The following is a 22823-nucleotide window of genomic DNA, read 5'->3' on the forward strand; positions in this document are numbered from 1 at the left end:
TCTTTTGCAATCCTATCAAACAGAAAGCATCACCTTTTCAGGATTTAATTTTCTCATGGATTCTGCACCATCCTTTGCTTATTTCCAAGTGCATTTACATTAAACATTGTCGTACAGAACCCATTTTTCATCGCCAGTTACCAATCCACCTAAAAACGACTTTTTATTTAGTCGGACAAGCAAAAACAGCTATAGAAACTCGATTCAATTTATTCACCTCGATTAGCAAATACAGCATTCACACATCGTGTGAATTGCTTCAAAGTGTTAACTTAATCTTTTTTAAATTCCGAAATGTGGTCGATTTGTTAATGTTGAGTCTCTCAGTAACTTTTCTGTTGAAATATGCGAATTATTTTGCATTAAATTTCGCACATTGTCATCATCTATATCAGAAGATCGACCAGAGCGTGACTGATTGTCAAGATAGAAATCGCCGCGTTTAAATTTCGTAAACCATTTCTTAACAATTCGAATTGCTCGTGCACGGTCCTAATAGACATCTTAATTATCTTTTTATGGCGGTTTCAATTATTACACTCTTCCGAAACTCATAAAGCATAACATGTCGGAAATGTATATTTTCTTCTCTCATCTTCAACATTTTTTTTTTCACAAATTTAATCAAAACATACGTCTTTCGCTTAAACGATAACTGAATATGCCACTTTCCCAACGATGTACAATACGTATATAAATGACTACCATGCCAACGCTCCTGACGGAATCTATTAGAATCGGACATGACTTTTGGACTTGTCCAATACAATCGATCGTTTTGTTTCTGCGGTTGTTTTCTTCTAATTAAAGAACAGGAAGATGCGATGGTGAATATGCCATTTACCTGGCGTCATTTTGGATCGAATTTTAATTATATTAACACGAAATGCCTTGCCGTAATTTCTTTTATATCAGGATGGACAACCTTTAAAAAACAAAACCAACTTGGCCATGAAATATAACAGTACTGTTTTGCTAAACACTAACGCCACCTCAAAGTGATCTGCAGAACCTAATTAAAGGCATAATATGTACATTATACAGGGTGTCCAATTTTAATCTATTACCCCCGTAACTTTGCAGGGAATGGTCGTAAAGAAAAATGTTTCAGACAAAAATTGTATGGCTTCAAGCGCGACACGAAAAAACTATATCATTTTATTTAGAAATGGCGTTACTTTAGAGATATTCACTGATCATTACTTTTCTTAAATGGAAAACTCAATTTTATATTATATCATATTTTTCTTCCTATTAATTTGAGCAACCTTTATCTATAAATTTTTTTATTTCCCTAATATTTTCTGAAATATTTACAGAAAACTTGGTAATTTTTTCAATATTTGGCTTCCGATATCTCGGTAAATATTTGTCGGAAGAAAAAGTGGTACCAGATATTTTTACTCTGTTTGGTCCCAAGAATATATTGTTACAATAGTGCCCTAACTTTTAAAAATTTGATGACTTTGAATTTTCTAAAGGTCGATAAGTTAACAAAAGTTAGGGCATTATATATTGTAACAATATATTCTTGAAACCAAATAGAGTAAAAAAGTCTAGTACTATTTTTTCTTTCAACAAATAGTAAAATCGTAAATTAAATATTTAAAAAATTACCAAGTTTTCCTTAAATATCTCAAAAAATATTAGGCGAATAAAAATATGTTTCAGACAAAAGTTCTTAAAATTAAATGATAGAAAAGGATGATATAATAAAAAATTGTTTCCATTTAAGAAAAGTAATGATGAGTAAATACCTCGAAAATGGCGCCATTTGTAAACAAAAGCATATAGTTGTTTTATATGTCCCTTTAAAACTATACAACTTTTGTCTGGAACGTTTCTTAGTATCTTTTATATTTTTCGAGATCTTTGCCTGTCTCACTGAAAATGGGACACCCTGTGTAGTAAAAGAGAGGAAGAGAGAGAGAGGGGGAGAGAGAGAGAGAGAGAGAGAGAGAGAGAGAGAGAGAGAGAGAGAGAGAGAGAGAGAGTGTCAAGAAAAAGGTTGAGAAAAGTTGAGAAAAAAGCGGAGAGAAGTTGAATGCAGTAGATGAGTTATGCCGACGTAGTGTGCGTGTAACAATGTTAATTGATAGAAATTTAATAAATTTGGAACAGTATTATAATTTAACGTTTGGAAATGACTACCCGGCAAAATGGCAACGGCTATGATTAAATGACATTCTATTCTCTTCTTAATTATGATGTAAGATTTGATGAGAGAGAGAGAGAGAGAGAAAGAGAGAGAGAGAGAGAGAGAGAGAGAGAGAGAGAGAGAGAGAGAGAGAGAGCGTGTGTACGCATGCAGCCAAGGGCCAAGAGAGCTAAATGCAATTCTGTGGCTTAAGGGCAAACGGGTGAATTATGTTCATTATGTCCGTCACTATATCCAGGTATATCTCACTCCACCTCGAAGCCGCAAAATGCCGGCTGCAGCAGTTACATACGCGCGCGCGCTAGCACCGTATACTCTAATATACTAGATAAACGTATCAGCCATACAAAATTAAACGCCCACAGAATTTCTGCGGCTAATACCTTCACCTAACGTAATCCCACCGCGCAATTTCTCCCCATTGCGTACCGCGTGCTGCACCGGATGTATCGAAGCTCACTTATGACGCGGCATGCAGCTACTAAATCGTAATGCGTTTTGCAACGCGTTACAGAGAGAGAGAGAGAGAGAGAGAGAGAGAGAAGGAGCTGTCGTAATTACATTCGATCGCGCTCAGGGCATTATCGTCGCAGCTGCAGCCTCATCTGTCGCATTGGACGTTCCGAAATACATTTACCTCGTCGTGGATTATAATATCCGCGGTACAGTCATCCGCTGCGCCCCGCTGTTAATCGCGTTTCATAGGAAAAGAAAGGCAAAGGGAATAATTGTGCCAACAGTGAAACGCATGTCGAGGATTCGCGCGTATGTCCCGACAGTGTTGCGGTTTCAACAGAAGTGGATTGTAATTAACTTCTTTGCCGGCGGCACATTACATTATTTACAATGAGATATTAAATTCCCCGATAACGCCATTATCGAGTCGATAATAACGTAACTTTCGCTTTGTGTGACCGCGTCACCACTAGTTAATATTTATCCCGAGGTAATAATCACGTATGTACAGAAACACACGCACGCACGTATACATACACACATACACACGTGCGCGAAGGAGGAGGAGGAGGAGAGAGAAAGAGAAAAGGAGAGAGAGAGAGAGAGAGAGAGAGAGAGAGAGGGAGAGAGAGAGAGAGAGAGAGAGAGAGAGAGAGAGAGAGAGAGAGAGAGAGAGAGAGAGAATGAAGCATAGGTATCGCAATATCTCATTACCAATGCGATATGATATGGGATTGTACATTCAGCCTGTCTCACAAAAGCGCACTGGAATTGTCAGAATGTAATTGTGTTGTATTATGCTTCTTGTTGCATTCGCGAGGGGGAGGGGGGGTGGTGTAAGCTGCAAACAATTTTGAAAAACAGGCCTTATTTTCGATAAAAGATACAAGACTATAATGTACCAAAAATATGTCGCTTGATAGTTGCGGTCGATTAAATTGCAACCAATATTTCTACTGCGTTTCTAGTCCATTCATACTTTTGCAGAAGCGATTTTTCGTAGAAATATAGATAAAATACAGTATGTAAGACCTTTAAATATTTTTGTATCGTTCTTAATCTTTAATTTCTATCGAACTATTCAACAGAGTGAGAAAACAATTAAGAAATTATGCAAAACCAGGAAATATGTTGTATTATTTATCTCTTTAAGTATTACTCTTGTTTATTCTGCTTTATTTCGTAATATTTATTTCTCAGTTTCATTTTTTAAACATTTTTTCTAATTCAATGAGGCTCGACTGCTGTCGGTAAATGGTCGATAAACTGTCACAACGATCATAGTGCAAAGTTAGTTGCATTTGTCATAACTGCGAACACTGTAAACATCATTATCAATAAAGTCAACGAATTACTTTTTCGACAACCTCTGCATTATCATCCGAATAAGGGCAAGTAACCCATCATACTGACTTGTATGTTGCCCTGTACATAGTCAGACGAAGTAACCGATTTCAACGTTGCGACGAATGTGCAACTGCGTGCATCGCGCCAAAGCGACGTGTAGCTGCAGCCCAGCGTAAATCTTTCTCGCTCCCGTCTCCTCTTTCTCTGGATCAAATATTAACACCGTGATCTGACCGAGAAGAAGAAGACGAGAATAAGTCTAAGACGGAATGAACAAGTTGGTGAAAGGATCAATAAGGGCGCTTTTCCGCCCCCGCAAAATTTTTAAAGAACAATTTTCTTTTCGTATTGTATGATCATTAGGAATATCAAAAATAACCATAGTAAGCGAGAAAAAACTCCATAAAGCCAAAATTAATTATTAGTCTAGGTATCTAAGCCTTTTTCATGACTAATAAGCGGACTAAACATTTTCACTCATTATGCTTCTCTCTGCCATCATATTAACATCAAACTACAACATGTATCGTCCCCAAGGTAAAAGTGAAGACAGTTCGTAGTAAAAAGATAAATTTTTTATTACTCGTAACATGTAGGTCGATAACAAGTATATGATCACTATTAGCTATTATTACCTACAGACTTAAGTCTCCATAGATCCATAGTCTGAAGATCAAGGTCAAGGTTGTGATCATTATAGATTGTAGAATTGTGTTTTAATATTTTTTTCTTTTTTTATTCTATTTCTTATTTTGCTTTCTGTTTTTGGTTTCTTTTGTTTTATCTTTTTTGTTTTCTGTTTTTTTTCTCCACACCTCAAGGTCAAGGTCAAAGTTATAATTATCGTAGAGGTATGTTTTAATTGCTTTTTCTTTTTTTATTTTATTTTCTATTTCGCTTTCTGCTTTTTGTTTCTTTTGTTTTTGTTTTTTTTTTGTTTTTTCTCCACATCTCATCAAGGTCAAAGTTGTGATCATTGTAGAGGTTTTAAGTTTTAATTGTAGGCTTAAGGTGTAATTGTAGAGGTTTTAAAAAAATTTTTGCAAAATTCGGTATCTATGGGTTCTTTGAGTTGTTTATTACGAATTCGATGTCAGATTTAAAATATTCAAGATAGCGGATGTAACATAGCGGACACAAATAGTGAAACAATTATTTACTTTTATTAGAACTGTTATGTTGTAGTATACTTTAAAACCGATAATTTCAGAACTAAATTTTTAGATAACTCTTATATTATTGGATATAATGATATATAATTATAAAGAGTTACGGAAACTGCAATGAAAAAGCACGTCTGCAATGAAAAAGCTTCTAAATATAACAAATAAAACTATCACCTTATCCTTTATGCGTCATGTAACATATCAATTTGAATTTGATATTTTTTTTATGAAAAAACAATAAAAAATACTTTTTCCACTCAAAAATTGTCGTTGAAAAAATTACTTTCGAAAACCTAATAGAAAATTCGCAATCAGTTAGCCAAAAAAACCACAACATAATATTATAGTTCCAATAAAAGTAAATGATTGTTTCACTATATATGTCCGCCATGTTGCACCTGCCATCTTGAATTTTAAAAATCTGACATTGTATTCATAATCAGCAACTCAAAGAACCCATAGATACCGAATTTTGCAAAAATTTGTGCGATAAAGCATTATTAGTGTCATACTTTCTTAGTAGGTAGTGACCACCTTGACCCTCTATATCTTTGAAACCAATCATATGCTCAACATGAAGCTTTTCTGTAATTAATGTCTCATCATGAACTATCTTTTGGCATAAAATTCGATTCCAAAATCGAGGATCGAAAAACGGGTAAAAAATCGATTTTTTTTGTGGAGGTTCTTTAAAAATTCAAAGTAAGCGTAAAATCCTCCGATTCGAAGGTTGCGTGCACAGTCAGTATTTCATCAGAAAAATGGAGAAAAAATAGCCGTGGTAGCTGTAAAGTAGTCGTAATTTCCGACGTACGGGAGCGCGCAGCTTCTTTCTCGTCTCGCTTCGTTCATTGAAAACTTGAAGAGCTCGCGGAAAACCGCAGGTTCGTCCAATTATCGTATTATGCAAGCGCGGGGTGCCGGGGAAAACGACTGACCCCTCTCCTATTATTGGTGCCTCGATACCGCCGACGGAATGGCTGCCACGTAATCGCAGCGACAACACTATCCTGTTTCGCTCTCTTACCGACTGCGGCGTCGTATCGTAATCAATCCTTCTTATCCTTCTCGAAGGTCAACGGCTACGTATTATTAGTACCGAAGATATCGAGCGCGGACGTGTGTGCGCGGACTTCTCGATGTAACAAGTCGCAGCTGATGTCGCAATTTCTCGATTCCCTTGATTCTCCTGAACGAGAATCCAACGCTCCTGTAAATTCGCACGAGATTATTACAAACGGTGGAAAGAATCTACGAAGGAGACATGAGATTCAAATAAGGTCGTAGTATCCACGGATGTTCCCGTATGGAAAATTTCTCAGAATCCAATTGGAACCAATCAGCTCTCCCGAAATTCTATGCAGATTCAAGCACTTGCATGGAAAATTACCTGGGATCAAATTGAAACATATTCTTTTCTCACAAAAAATGATAGACTTTAATTGAAAAACCTACGGACTGGAAGTGTAACGTTTCAAAAATACATTCCTGAATGGGAAACCTAAATAGATTCTATTTTCTCTATCGAACATTTCTCCGAGAGGTCTCCTCTTCTTCGCGATTTCTATCTTATATTTATGTCAAACAATAACCAAAACGTTTTGAGTATTCACAAACACTTTGCAAGTACAAATATTTAAGAAGCGTGAATACTCAAACTGTTCCAAACATTTCGCTCAGCCTCTTTTTGAAATAAATTATAAATGACGCGAGTAAAAGAGTATATACTATATTATACATTTATCTTAAATGTAAAAATTTAACGTCATACGTACAAGCTAACTAAAATTTGAGAAAACGCACAGGAGAAATATGCGATTCCAATTGGGGAGCTCAAAGTTATTTCTATTCTTAAATATCTGGTTTTTATTTTACATTAAATTTGTATTTCTGTTTTATTTTTTATATGATTGATTACAGAAAAATGGGATAATTGATATTGCAATCGGATAATTAATTTTGAAATAAAATTGGGAATTCTCTAATCGGAATCTACGCGCCGTAATCGGGAAGATCCTGAGAAGTTTCTGTATGTATTGTACACAGAACATAATTAGCAGGACATCGCTTTTACATGAATGTCTTATCACGCGCTTTACGATATTTCGCTCGATCCACGTCTCAGGCAATCTTTCACGCCTCAAACCTCGCAAATCTCCCGATAATCGTGCTTCGAGACGCGACGTTCATCGTACAAGTTAACTCGTGAAGTTCTCTCCTTCTGTTTTTCAGACGGGTGAAGCATCTCCCTCCGAAGACCGTCGTAGACCTCCGAGGCAGATCCCGAGCGTTCCAGGACGTATGTGCATACTCGATGCGAATTTCATATGGATAGACCCAATCTCGAAAGACTCCGATTTTATCGAGCGAGAGGACGAACGCGTCTGCCGAGAAATTCAGGGATTTTGTCGGTCAACGGAGACAAGAGCTTGTTGTGACGCGATTCGCCGATCACTCCACAAATATAACAGAAGAAAAAGGACTCTGATTATAAGGAGGTCGCGCGTGAATACTCGCGACGAATTGGCGTGAAAAACTCACGGCAGACTCGACGGAAGGAACGGCGAAACGACGTGTTGACGTAATAATCGAGTGCGACCAACGGCGAGAGCGGAGTCGCGTGTCTGCGGATAAACGTTCGACGAGCGAAATAATTGAGCCATCGACAGGCGTCAAGATTAAGTGTTGCTGAAAGAAAAAACAGCCGCTCTGCGATCAGGCCGTCGAGAAACGAGCGAGGATGAAGTCCGCGCCACCGATGTCGGCTGATTGTCGGCCAATTGTCCCGTTAATGAGCACTTAATGAGCGGCGCATGAGCGGGCAAACACGAGAGGAGCTATCGAGATGAAGCTGGGAGATAACATGACCATGGAAGGTAAGTGAGACGATAGCAATGATCAGAAGCGTTTGTCTATCGACGCCGTTCATTTCATCATCGATGTGTGTATGTGTGTGTATCTATCTGATAAAGCATGAGCTGTTCAAACCGCATGTAATAGTTCCACACTTTTTTCGATGTGATCTTGTACCTTAGGATCTAAAAGAAATCAGAAAGAAATCGGGGAGAAAAAAGAGAGAAAGAGAATAATGATGAGAGTTTTTATCAATGTCCTAAAATATACAGGGTGCTAAATTTCAAACGTAACAAAGAAAAAATCTCGAAAACTATGAAAGATATTAAAAAAAAGCTAAAACATGTCTTCCATGATTTCGAAGGGGAAAAAGAATGCCATTATCAGTTTTTTATTTGGAGGGCATTTTCAAGGTCAGTTGAAGGTCAACTTAATTTTTTAAAATAGAAAGTCCAATTTTTTATTATATCTTCTTTTTCTACCAATTAATTTTAACAACTTTTGTCTAAAACATTTTTTTATTTGTCTAATATTTTTTGAAATATTTAAGGAAAACTTAGTACCTTTTTTAACATTTAACACTTTGTCGGCCGCTTACTTCTCGCGTCGCTTTTACGCTGCCGCCGGCGAATTTCGCGCGGGTTCTACTGCTCGCCGACGGTGATATTAAAGAATGTCAAGAAAAGACAATCGGGATAGTTAAAACAGAAGCATAGTGAAAACATTGTTGCCGCGCTGAACCGAAGTCACGCGTATATGACAGCGGCCGATAACCGTCGGCGAGCAAAAGTCACGCGTACGTGCAGCGGCCAGCAAAGTGTTAACTTACGATATCTCGCTAACTATTCGTCGAAAGAAAAAATAGTATTAGACTTTTTTACATTATTTACTATCAAGAATATATTACTATAATAGTGTCCTAACTTTTGTTAACTTATCGACCTTTGGAAATTTCAAAATTATTAAATTAACAAAAGTTAGGACACTATTATAGTAATATATTCTTGATAGTAAGTAAAAAAAAAAGTCTAATACTATTTTTTCTTTCGACGAATGGTTAGCGAGATATCGTAAGTTAAATGTTGAAAAAGTTACTAAGTTTTCCTTATATATTTCAAAAAATATTAGGCAAATAAAAAAATGTTTCAGACAAAAGTTGTTAAAATTAATTGGTGGAAAAAGAAGATATAATAAAAAATTGGGCTTTCTACTTTAAAAAATTAAGTTGACCTTCAACTGACTTTGAAAATGCCATCCAAATAAAAAACTAATAATGCTATTCTCTTCCCCCTTTGAAATCATAGAAAACGTATCTTAGCTTTTTTTAATATCTTTCATAGTTTTCGAGATTTTTTACCTATTACGTTTGAAATTTAGCACCCTGTGTATCTTCTCAGGACATGCAATTAGGTGTTATAAAAATAAAAGTACAAGATAATACAAGATAATAAAAAGTATAATAGAAAGTATGGGATAATAATAATGAAGAATATAGAAATAACAGGGTGGCCCGCTAACCCCTTGTACTTTGACGAGGCTGACTCGTGATAACAATTTTGGACCAAACATGAATATCACGAGTCAGATTCGTGGAATGATGATCGGGCCAAACGTGAACATTACGAGTCTGACTCGTGGAATGAAAATCGGACCATATATACTGTTCAGGCTAGAGTAGCGTTTTCGTAGCTTTATGTGTCGTTTAATCATACACCGGTCAATCGTCCATATAATTGTATTAGTAACTGTTGACATAACGAGTAAACGCAGTAAACAACCTAAAGGAAGAACTTATTGTCAGTTACAATCGTGATTTAGTTCTTACCATTACGCCACGAGAGTTGTTCACAATTTTTATAACCTACGTTACAAAACAAGCGTGCTAGTGTGCTTTAGTTTTTGAAGCAAAATTTAATAAACCCTTACATAATGTTAAGAGGGAGGCAAAATACGGAACGTTTACATGGAAACTGGGCAGTGATGAATCCAGTGATAGCGACAATGATACCAATTAGAAAGCGTGTGAGACGTTTAATTATAGATGACGATAGCGAAGAGAAAAATACAATGCCTGAATCATGTGCATCATGGATTTGGCAGGAAGCGAAAAACACACCAATCAGTTGGAAATATTCTGAGCTCATATTACAACTGTTCCCGCGCATCACTCTGGCCCGTTTAGCGCGCGTCGTCTCCTATCGGTTGAGCCTGGATTTCGTCGAGCTAAATGGTACGGCAAGGGGTTAAATCGAGCATCTTAAAGGGGGATGTTAAAAAAGTATCGATTTTGGTCCCCGAAGGAAAAATGAATGGATCTTGAAAAATCATTGTTTGAGTTCTCAGATGACAGATGAATAGCAATCATTTATCCAACCAGTGGTGGGAATATTGCAAGAATGGACTGAATATATTATAGTAAAAAATGCCACTAGCCAAAAACTTGCAATTACTGATTATTCTAGGCGAGTCACACCTTGGTATGGTTCCTTATAAATTACTTCTATAACGATATATAGAAAGAGCAACATTAATTGATAAAAATAAAGTCACTGTTGCGTACGGCACAAGTAATCGTACGGAAACACACTCAGCGAGAACGCGCTGTGCCTGACGCCGCGTCTCCGGTCGGCGTATGGTGGGCTATTTGCTCTTTCGTATAGTAATACTATACATTCTCATTGAGTTCTCAATGAACAATTTCTTTGTTCTTGAAATTATATCTTCGCTAAAATATCACCAAAAAGTATTAAAAGTTGATATTTCCAACATATAATATTTATAGCAATATTTAGTTTAGTTTATAGACAATTAGAGCAACGTTTAGACATAATGAACATTTTTTCCGAGGAAAGTGAATATGTTATTTTAATATACCTCAGAAATTGAGTTACTCACTAATAATAGAAGGAACTGACTACATGAACTAAATAAACACACACTATTAGTACATTGAAAATGTAAAATGGTTTCGGCAAATAGAACATCAACGTTCATGAAACCTTAATATATGGATAATATAAAATTTTACAAAATTGAATTATTGGTACTTTTTTTTACTAATGATACATTAAATGGCCAAAAATACATTAATATTTTGTCCTCCAAAATTACTAAAAGTACCGTTAGAAATTTGTTTATAGATATGTTACCAATATAATGGTTATCCGGTTCATAATGCAAATGCAGTTTTGCACGAAATGCTTCTGGAATGCTGGATAGGGGAGGGAAGAGGAGAACACATATTCATTGGCCCGCATGTTCTCCTGATTTGAATCCGCTAGATTTTTTTACGAGGAATATTAAAAAACATTGTTTACAACGATATACAAGCTACAAAGGAGAATATGAAATAGCGCATTGTGGATGCATTGTGCGATTATAAATTCAGAAATGATGGAAAGGAAAAGAATATCGTTTATGTACCGTATTAAAAAATGTATTGAAGTTAGAGAGCATCATTTTGAACATCTCTTATAATAAATTTTTATGTTGGAAAGCATAAATATTTGACTCTTGTGTTTCTTTCAAACATATGTAATTTTTCATGTTTCAAAAAGTCGTTTAAAAGTCATATTGTCATAGTTAAACTCCTCTCGATGCTGGCTGTAAAAGAATGCAAACAAAAGCATGTAATTCCATTTAAAAAAATTACCTTAACTCAAATCTCTGAAAAATGATTTTTTGTTAAGCTTTTTCTGTCCGGAAAATCATGAAAAGCTTTTTCTGTCATAATTGTCGAACAATAAAATTTTTTGCTTAGATTTTTTCGTATCATCAAAAACGAGGAAGAAGTTTAAGATGCTCGATTTATAAGTGGACCATTCTGTATGTATATAATTAAATATATGTAAATATATAAATAAATATATAAATATATATAAAATTATATAAATTAATAAATTATATATACATACATGTAAATAAATATATAAGTATATAAATAAATATATAAATATACAGGTTGTTTCAGACCCCGGGTCACCCGATTTTTTCGTTAATGCGACATTTTAGAATAAAATTTAGAGAAAAATATTTCAGACGAAAGTTGTAGAGCTTCAAAGGATTTATTTACTGACGCTATGAATTTGACCTTGGAATAACCTTAAAAAGTCCAGTCAAGATCAACATAAAAATCTTAAATGGATACTTCAATTCTTTATTAGATCATCTTTTTCTAGCAATTAATTTGAAGAACTTTTGTCTGAAACATTCTTTTATTTATCTAATATTTTTTGAGATATTTAAGGAAAACTTGATAACTTTTCAATATTTAATTCACAGTATCTCGCTAACTGTTTGTCGGGATAAAGAAATAGTACTAGGCTTTTCTATTCTACTTGGTTTCAAGAATATATTGTTACAACAGTGCCCTGACTTTTGTTAATTTGATGATTTTGAAATTTCGAAAGATTGATAAATTAACAAAAAATTGAACATTATTGTACTAATATATTTTTGAGACCAAGTAGAATAGAAAATTCTAGTACCATTTTTTTATCCCGACAAACATTTAGCGAAATATCGTAAGTTAAATATTGAAGAAGTCACCAAGTTATCCTTAAATATCTAAAAAAATATTAGGCAAATAAAAAAATATTTCAGACAAAAGTTGTTCAAATTAATTGGTGGAAAAAGAAGGTATAATAAAAAATTGGAGTTTCCATTTAAGATTTTTATGCTGGTCTTAACTGGGCTTTTCAAGGTCATCCCAAGGTCAAATTTATAGCATCAGTGAATAGATTCTTTAAAGCCCTACAACTTTTGTCTGAAACATTTTTCTCTAAAATGTTATATTTATGAAAAAATCGGGTGAGCCGGGTGATCTGAAACACCTTGTATTATAAAGAGAGAAAGAAAGAAAAAAGGAGAGAAACGAGCGAACTCGCAACATTGATATATGTAGTTGCATCCGTGATTCGCGGGATCGCAAACACGCATGTGTAACGTCGGATTAAGAAGAAAAACACTCGCGATATCGACGCTAACAGCAACTTGTAAGCGACTCGAGAGTTTCCCACTTTCCTTCGCAGACTTCGCGAGCACGAAGAAGTTTTCGCGATTTCCTCGACACACGCAACGCGCGATAATTTATTCGCAGCGCACGACGCGATATTGATTTACGAAATATCGTGTGGATAGTTCGCAGCGTAGTATACGAAGTTTTAAGTACGTCCGACCGTGTAGATCTCGCGCCGCACTAATCAGTGGTCTATAATTCTCAATTCGAGGCGTGCATCGATCGGATACCGTGAATATAAATCTCGCTCGCGAGTGGCAACTCGTCGCATGTTGCGAAACTTTGCACTCAACGTCCCTAAAGACTAACGTCGAGTTAGCCTTGAAAGTTTTCACGGTTAAGGGAGTGTAATCGCGGAAGTGAGGATTCGGATCCGTTAAACCAATCGTTCCTGTCTCTAAGGCCATCGGTTTAACGTCACCCACGTATAATGCTCCTTTCTGCAGCCGGATGAAGGGCGATGCGATGTTCGTGGGAAACGTGCTTCAGCTCTTCGACGTAGTATCTCTTGCTCTCTTTCTTTCTTTATTATTCACTCTTCCTCCCTGCTTACCTCTGGTCTTTCCAGTGATCCGAAAGTGAAGCAGGCGGAAGCCGTGCAATATTTATTAGATGTTACATAGGTAGATTCAAAAGAGAACTCGCGAGGCATACGAGAGTTTGCGGAGAGAATGCGGTAAGAAGACGAGATGAACGTCGATTAAATATTAGCTCGGCGAAGTTTCGAAAAAGTGGAAATCCGAAGCTAGAATTGATCAAAACTTGAAAGCTCGCGAGATTTATAAATGAGTTGGCTCGAAAACTCCAACGTCTGTCACATGTCGCTTTCAATCTGAGAAGGAAGAAATCACTTTTCCTCTTCCTCGAAACGAACGTTCCACATCTACGTAGAGAATTTCTTACGATCTGATTGAGATCTAGTCAGATCTTTTGAAATGTATGCAGATTCGAATTCTTGCATAGGAAATTTTATGGGATTTATTTAGGATCAATTTCGATTTTCTGAAAAATAATATTAGGTCAATCGGAAAGTTCCGTCCGTTTTCTTGTAAAACGTATGGCTTTATTTAAGAAACAAAATGAAAAAGTACATCAATCAAAGTATTGTCCATCGTTAGCAATGACTTTCTCCCATCTTTCGGTCAGCAAACGAATTCCGCGGCGAAAGAATGACTCATCTTTAGAGGCTATCCAGTCAGAGACCCATTTTTCGACATTTTCATAAGAATTGAAGCATTACTCAGCAAATACGTGTGCCATCGACCGAAACAAGTGATAGTCGGAAGGGGTACAGTCTGGTGAATAAGCCGCATGGGGTAACACTTCCCAGCGAAGTGCTTCTAACGTTTCCTTGACAGATTTTGTGACGTGAGGCCGAGCGTTGTCATGAAGCAAATTCACTTTATGCTGTCTCGTTTCATATTCTCGTCGTTTTTCATGCAATGCTCGGCTGAAACGGATCATTTGTTCCCTGTAGAGATTCCCTGTGACCGTTTGACTACTTTTCAACAGCTCATGGTACAGCATACCCTTCTGATCCCACCAAATACAGAGCATTGCCTTCTTTCCGTGGATATTCCGTTTTGGCATCGATGTTGAGGGTTGGCCGGGATCGCAAATAGTTTTTCGACGTTTGGGGTTGTCAAAATAAATCCATTTTTCATCCCCAGTGATGATACGATGTAAAAATCCCTTTCTTTGTTGCCTAGCAAGCAGAATTTCGCAGGTGGTTTTTCGCCTTTCAATGTCTCTTGCTTCAGTTCATATAGGACCCATTTTCCTTCCTTGTAACCTTTCCTAAGGCTCTCAAACGATCGGAAATGACAGATTGAGCACAATTTAATGTTTCTGCAAGTTGCTTTTGCATTTGACATGGGTCTTCGCCCACCAATGCCTGCAATTCTTCGTCTTTGAATACTTTTGGCCGTCTTGAACGCTCTTTGTCCTCTACATAAAAATCACCAATTTTAAAGCGTCGAAACCATTCTCTGCATGTTTTATCGGAAGGAGCATTATCACTATAAACTTCTACAAGCATTCGATGAGCTTCAGCTGCAGTTTTCTTCCAATTGAAGCAAAAGATTAACACTTCGCGCAAATGACGCTTATTTGGCTCAAATTTCGACATTTTCGATGTAGGGAAAAACAATGTTATTGATGCAAACGTATACTTTTATGTACTGAATGTTATTGACAGATATCAAAATAAACTGTTAAGCTTCGTTTAGACATTAGAGGTTAACGACAGTTCTAGCTAAAGCTACTTGTCGGTAAACGGACGGAACTTTCCGATTTACCTAATTAGTTCTGATTTGGATGAAACATACAATTTCAGGTGTATGAAACCCAAACTATTTCAAGTTTTTAAGTTCAACTTACTTTTGGAACAAATAGCAAAAATGTTTCGAATGAAACAATGTGAATATATATATTCGCTTCAAATCTGTTTTAAAAATTGTACAAGTAACTGAAAAAATTCTTGTAATTCTTATATTGGGTTGTTGTTATATTGGATTGGAAAGTAATTTCGGTCTTTTCAAATAGATGATGTTAGTTGTCTTTTTAAGCAGTTAACCAATTCATTATAAACCAAAAAATCATTTTACACTTTTACAACGCACATTTCAAGCTTCATTTGAAAAAAAGTTGTTTTGAAATCTGTGAAATCTTGTTTCTGTTTAGTATCGCATCAAAAATAGGAAACCAACGTAAGCATTTTCGTTACATTTTGTTTTTTATTACCGTAAAGAAAATGCAGCGCAAGCAAGAAAAAAATTGTGTACCGTGTATGGGGAAGATGTGTTGACTGAACGTCAGAATTGGTTTTCGAAATTTCGTTCTGGGAATTTTGAACTCAAAGGTGCACCATATTCTGGAAGGCCAATTGAGGCTGATGAAGACCAAATAAAGACATTGATGGACGCAAATCGTCATTTAACAACATGAGAAATTACTAAGAGATTGAATTTCTCAAATTCGGCCTGCATGAGCATTTGAAACAATTTGGTTTCGTTTCAAAGCTCGATATTTGGGTTCCACACGTTCTCAAAGAAAGAGATTTGATTCGTCGCATTACCATTTGCGATTTGCTGTTGAAACGTGAGGGAAACGATTCATTTCTGAAGCGACTCATAACTAGAGATGAAAAATAGATTGTGTACAACAATGTTAAACTCAAAAGATCATGGAGCAGACGTGATGAACCAGCTCAAAGCACATCAAAAGCTGATATCCATCAAAAGAAGGTAATGCTATCTGTTTAGTGGGATTGGAAAGGAATGGTTTTTTTGAGCTGTTACCAAACAATCAAACGATTGATTCGAATGTGTATTGCCATCAATTGGACAAATTGAATGATCCCATCAAGTAGAAGAGACCAGAATTGGCAAACAGAAAAAAGATGTTATGTTTCATCATAACAATGCCAGACTTCACATAAGTTTAATGACTTCGCCAGAAGCTATTAGCGCTTGGATGAGATTTGCTACTGTATCCACTATATTCATTTGATTTGGTCTCATCCGATTATCACTTGTTTCGGTTACTGAAAAATTCTTTGGATGATAAAAATTTCGATTCGAACGAAGGTATCAAAAACCACTTATTCACTTTTTTGCTAACAAGGACTAGAAGTTCTACGAGCATGGAATCATGTTATTACCTCAAAGATAGCAAAAGGTGTTAGAACAAAATGGTCAATATATTTAACAGAATAAAATTTTTCTTTCTATTAAAAATATCATCTTTTATTTCCATGCAAAAAACCGAAATTATTTTCCGAACAACATAATTTCTGTTCTTGTTCCATAATCTGGATTCTCGACGAAAAATCTAGATTTGAAAGTAAGAATAAGAATGAGATGCGCAATCGTATCGCATCAATATCGCAGTTGGATAATCGATTTTCAAATTTCCAAAACAAATTCTAATTGGTATCTATACTGTAACTGGGAAAATCCAGAGAAATTTCTATACGAGTAATGCGCCTATTCATAAAACACCGCTGTGAGATTTCTGCCTTTAAGCTCGTCAGACTGAATAAACCCGACGTACCTGAAGAATATCTTGCGGAAAGAGGGGGAAGAGAGAAAGAGAAAGAGGAAGAGAGAAGCGATTCGGGACAACGCTGCGAAGGACATCTTAAGCTTGCACTGTGCTCATCTCGCACTCGAGCTCGACCTGAATACGTCACGATGTGAATCGCGAGCGTAAATAACGGCAATTTTATTTGTCGAGGGCATAATCCGCTTTAAGGTGATAAGTAATTCACTTTAAGGTTGACGTAGAGCGACGTGACAATTTGAATTGGCGCGCGCATTGTTAATCGATATCTGTTAGATAATTAGAAGGATGCGGATTGATCGCACCTTTATTTATATCGGTCGGTGAATATTAGCGAAACATGCGTGCAGTGTATAAAATTCCCCGCTGATGAATTCGGGTCTCTCCTCACTTCTCGCGAAGCGCGCTACGCGACGGAATAACGCGGCGAAATATTTTTGCGACGCACGTGACAAAAATATAAATGTTTCATCGAAATAATATGGGACCATCGATTGGGACGCAAAATTTGGACTTGAGTAAACAACCCGGCTGGTTATTTCGAGAGCTGCATGTCGGGATGAATCTCGTCCGATGAGATCCGAATTGAGGAATAATTATATCTGCAAACACGAATTCGAGAAATATTCCCGCGCATTCTCATGACACGAAAACTCTCGTGACAGATCACGACGGTGTAATTGTCAGTGAAGAAAGATTCCTACCGCACAAGAGAGATCCCCTCGATATCATAGAAATAATATCTTCACGCGCGAAACGTTAGCGAGCACAACTCATCGTAATAAACATAAGCAAATTGAATTGGCAGCTTGGCGATTTCTCTTTCTCTCTCTCTCTCTCTCTCTCTCTCTCTCGTACGCGCGCGCGCTACATCCCTGATTCAACACGAACCAAATTCTGTTCTCTCATTAAAGTCTAATAAAATCTATTTGAAATTAGCCTTGACCCAATACACACTTTTAAAACGGGTTTCAAAGCGTTTTCGAGCACTTCTTTTTGTGCAGTTCGGAATACAGCCGGTGGCTCAATGAAAGCGCTCGTTTCTAAAGAGTTTCCGAAAGTTCTTTTATTGGATATGTTACTTTCCGAACTGCTTTGGGACTGCCACTTTCCGAACTTGATGTTTACCCGAAAGGATGAACTAATAAAGCGCGGCTCCTTATGGAGTCGATGCTTCACACTAATGTGCTAGTTTTTTAATTGTATTCCGAGAAATGTTCAAATCGTCCAGAAACCCAGTGACACATTATCGTAACAATATACCACAAGAAAATATCAATGAAACCTAAATAATATTTTAAAATCTATAACAAAATTTTTTATCATGACAAAAAATATACATTTAATAGATAAAAGTATAATAAAAATATGTTTCATTTTAATTCTTTCGTTGCAAAATCTCATATACCGAGTGTTTCAGACCACCCGGGTCACCCGATTTTTTCGTTAACGCGACATTTTAGAGAAAAATATTTCAGACAAAAGTTGTAGAGCTTCAAAGGATCTATTTACTGACGCTATAAATTTGACCTTGGAATAACCTTGAAAAGTCCAGTCAAGATCAACATAAAAATCTTAATTGGATATCCCAATTTTTTATTACATCATCTTTTTCTAGCAATTAATTTGAAGAACTTTTGTCTGAAATATTTTTTTATTTACCTAATATTTTTTGAGATATTTAAGGAAAACTTAATAACTTTTTCAATATTTAATTCACAGTATCTCGCTAACTGTTTGTCGGGATAAAGAAATGGTATTAGGCTTTTCTATTCTACTTGGTTTCAAGAATATATTGTTCCAATAGCGCTCCAATAGCGGTTAATTTGATGATTTTGAAATTTCCAAAAATCAGTAAGTTAACAAAAGTCAGGTCGCTATTGTAAAAATATATTCTTGAGACTAAATAGAGTAAAAAAGTCTAGTACCACTTTTTCTTCTGACAAATAGTTAGCGAGATATCGTGAGTTAAATATTGAAAAAGTTATGAAGTTTTCCTTAAATATCTAAAAAAATATTAGATAAATAGAAAAATGTTTCAGACAAAAGTTGTTCAAATTAATTGCTAGAAAAAGATGATGTAATAAACAATGAGGGTATCCATTTAAGATTTTTATGTTGATCTTGACTGGACTTTTCAATGTTATCCCAAGGTCAAATTCATAGCGTCAGTAAAAAGATCCTTTGAAGCTCTATAATTTTTGTCGGAAATATTTTTCTCTAAAATGTCGCGTTAACGAAAAAATCGGATGACTCGGGTGGTCTGAAACACACGGTATATACAAGGTGTTCGGGATCTTTTGAAAACGAAAAATTGTGAAGATTAATCAGATTAAACTGAGAAGAAAAGTCACGTATCATTTTCCAAAAATTGCAATAGTTATTAAGTTATTAATGACTGAAAATGATCACATCTAAAGGCTTTTTTAATTGATAACTTGAAAATTTGCGTATTTATTTCCAAAGTGGTAAAAAACTTTTTTGTTCAGAATGACCTAATTTATAATTACTAAGTGCGCAACTAAGTTTCCGAGTTTCACACATGGATGGCGCTAACGACACATGTAGTCGACATACATGTCTGAAGTTGTGTTATTTTTATAGCTTGGACATCTGTTAACAATAACCAGTCGTAATACCAACACATATCGCAACGCAAAAATATTTTTTCTAATAACGAAGATGTCGAGTTTTATGCCAAATAAACAGCATTTGCGGGAAGCTTTGCTTTTCTGCTTTAACTGGAAAAAAAGTACAGCTGAAGCACGTCGTTTGCTTGAGGAGGTCTACGGCGAACATGCACCATCGAAAACTACCTGTGAAGATTGGTTTAAACGCTTCAGAAGTGGCGATTTCGATATTGGAGCACAAGGAGCGCTCCGGAAGACCAAAAACAATTAAGGACGCCGATCTGCAAGCGTTATTGGATGAAGATGATACGCAAACACAAGATCAACTTGCGGAGGCATTAAACATGACTCGCCAAGGTATTACCAAATGTTTACATGCCATGCGAAAAATTCAAAAGGAAGGAAAATGGGTGCTGCATGAGTTGACTGAGAGACAGATGGAAAATCGAAGAACCACTTCCGAAATTTTGCTTTTGCGGCATGAAAGAAGGAGTTTCCTGCATTGAATTGTTACTGGCGATGAAAAGTGGATATATTTTGAGAATCCCAAACGCAAAAAATCATGACTTTCACCTGGCGAAGCATCAACATCGACGGCACGGCCAAATCTCTTCGGAAAAAAGATAATGCTCTGCGTTTGGTGGAACCAGAAAGGAATCGTGTACTATGAGCTGCTGAAACCGGGCGAAACTGTCAATGGGCATCGCTACCGACAACAACTGGTCAATTTGAACCATGCATTGCTCGAAAAACGGCCAGAATGAGACCAGAGTGATATGCACGACGAGCAGCACGACAACGCTTCGTGCCATCGCACTTCCATCGTCCAGGACACCATCAAAACGCTGAAATGGAATCTGCTACCGCACCCGCCGTATTCGCCAGACCTGGCCCCTTCCGATTATCACTTGTTCCGGTCGATGGCGCATGGCTTGGCTGGGCAACACTTGGCCAATTTCGAAGAAGTACAAAATTGGTTGGATGAATAGTTTCGGTCCAAAGACGCGTCGTTTTATCGCGGTATTCATGTATTGCCAGAGAGATGGCAAAAATGTGTAGCTAGCGAGAGACGATACTTTGAATAAACCATTTTTTGTATTTCTCTTGAAATTTTCCATTTTTCATTGATCAAAGAGACCCGGAAACTTAATTGCGCACCTAGGATATGACGGCTATTGTGTCGGCTAGTAATAGATAAGTGTATATCGAACTTTGAATCCTGAATTTTGAATTTGTCGCTAGGCACAATAGCCATCATATAATTGTATAGATTAAGTCATTCTGAATAAAAAAGTCCTTTACCATTTTGCAAATAAATTTTTAAGTTATCGATTAAAAGAGTCTCTAGATATGGTCATTTTCAATCATTAATAACTTGATAATTATTGAAATTTTTGCAAAATGGTACTTGATTTTTCTTCTCAGTTTGATTAATCTTCACAATTTTTCGTTTTCAAAAGATCGTAGACACTCTGCATATATGCTATTAACCACTTCAGCTTTCCTATTATAACCGATTACTGCACAAGCCTGTCAATACTAACTGTCAATCGTGATAGTTTAATGAGAACTTTACTTCACTGTGTCTACACCGTTTTGTAATACTACCGACAAACGTACGTTAATAAAATCTACTGGAGAGATGACAGGTTTAATATGTCATATATGTCACTCACAATCAGAAATTGTACGTAAACTTTCCATAGTAATTTCTCGAAAATTATACTATGCGAAATCTTGCACATTTTGATATTTCGACAATTCTCTCCTTTCGTTTTCCTACTTTTCACCCAAAGAGTAAAAATAATACATTCGTCAAGATTAAAAACGTAATATCGGCATCTATTTGGCACGTGCGATGTGCATGTAACTTTACTTTAATTCAATTATCTTAGCTTTTCAGTATCATCGATTTTCTCTAATCGTATATATGTTGATCATTTTTTAATATACTGATAAAATAAAAAAAAATATCTAGGGAAAAGGGCTTACGGGCCACTATCTGAAACTGTAAAATAATGAACAAGAAAATTACACGCTGCTACTTTCGCTTCATGTTATCGCGATCTTTGCGAGCATAAAACGCTCGCGAAATTCAAGTTTCACTTCTGCATTTTGTAACATCACAGTAAGCTGCAAGTTTCAACGCGCAGGCCAGTCCCGTGGCATTTGGAGAACTATACAGGATGTCCCATTTTTAATATTCCAGACGAAAATCTTGAAAAATATGAAAGATACGTTTCATTACTTTTCTTTTCTTTATTATGTCATCTTTTTCTACTAATTAATTTTAACAATATTTGTCCGAAACATATTTTTATTTAATATTTTGTTTAATATTTTTGTTTAATATTTTTTAGATATTTAAGGAAAACTTGATAACTATTTCAATATTTGACTTACGATATTTTACTATTTGTCAGAAGAAAAATGATACTAGACTCTTTTATTCTATTTAGTTTTAAGAATATATTGTTACAATAGCGTCCTGAGTTTTGTTAATCTGATGATTTTGAAACTTCCAAAGGTCGATAAGTTAACAAAAATTAGGGCATTGTTGCACACAATATATTCTTAAGACTAAATAGAGTAAAAACGTCTAGTACTATTTTTTCTTTCGACAAATAATTGGCGAGATACCGTAAATTAAATATTGAAAAAATTCAAGTTTTCCTTAATTATCTCAGAAAATATTAGACAAATGAAAAATGTTTCAAACAAAAGTTGTTAAAATTAATTAGTAGAAAAAGATGATATAAAAAATTGGGATTTCCATTTAGAAAAAATAATGATCATTAAATATCTGGAAAGTGGCACCATCTGTAAATAAAATGATATAGTTGTTTTATGTCCCTTTTGAAATCACACAACTTTTATCTAAAACGTTTCTTAGTATCTTTCATATTTCTCGAGATTTTTGCCTGGCTTATTTAAAATGGGACACCCTGTATATATTACAGAAGTACGTTAAAAATATACAGAAATACATTTGACCGCATTCAAGTGTAAAATCCATTATCCACTGAAAGTTCCATCGTTTCGAAAGCGGAAGTGCAGTAAAATCGATTCGGGATCAATATTAATCAAAAGTGCGAATTAGCCTATTTTTCAAAGACGAAATTGTACCAATTTTT

General features: G+C 35.8%; 1 protein-coding gene across 1 annotated transcript in view; it reads left to right on the forward strand.

Annotated features, from left to right (window-relative positions):
- The window catches only part of LOC105189488 (mitogen-activated protein kinase kinase kinase 3), a 285702-nt gene that overhangs the window by 45988 nt on the left and 216891 nt on the right, over positions 1–22823 (forward strand). Inside the window, exon 2 of the mRNA XM_025299321.1 lies at positions 7360–8003. Within this exon, the coding sequence (XP_025155106.1) occupies positions 7973–8003 (31 nt within the window). The 5' untranslated portion in view covers positions 7360–7972. The remainder of the gene's footprint in view (positions 1–7359; positions 8004–22823) is intronic.

The sequence above is a fragment of the Harpegnathos saltator genome, unplaced genomic scaffold, assembly GCF_003227715.2.
Source record: "Harpegnathos saltator strain DR-91 unplaced genomic scaffold, Hsal_v8.6 scaffold261, whole genome shotgun sequence".
Classification (NCBI taxonomy): Eukaryota; Metazoa; Arthropoda; class Insecta; order Hymenoptera; family Formicidae; genus Harpegnathos; species Harpegnathos saltator.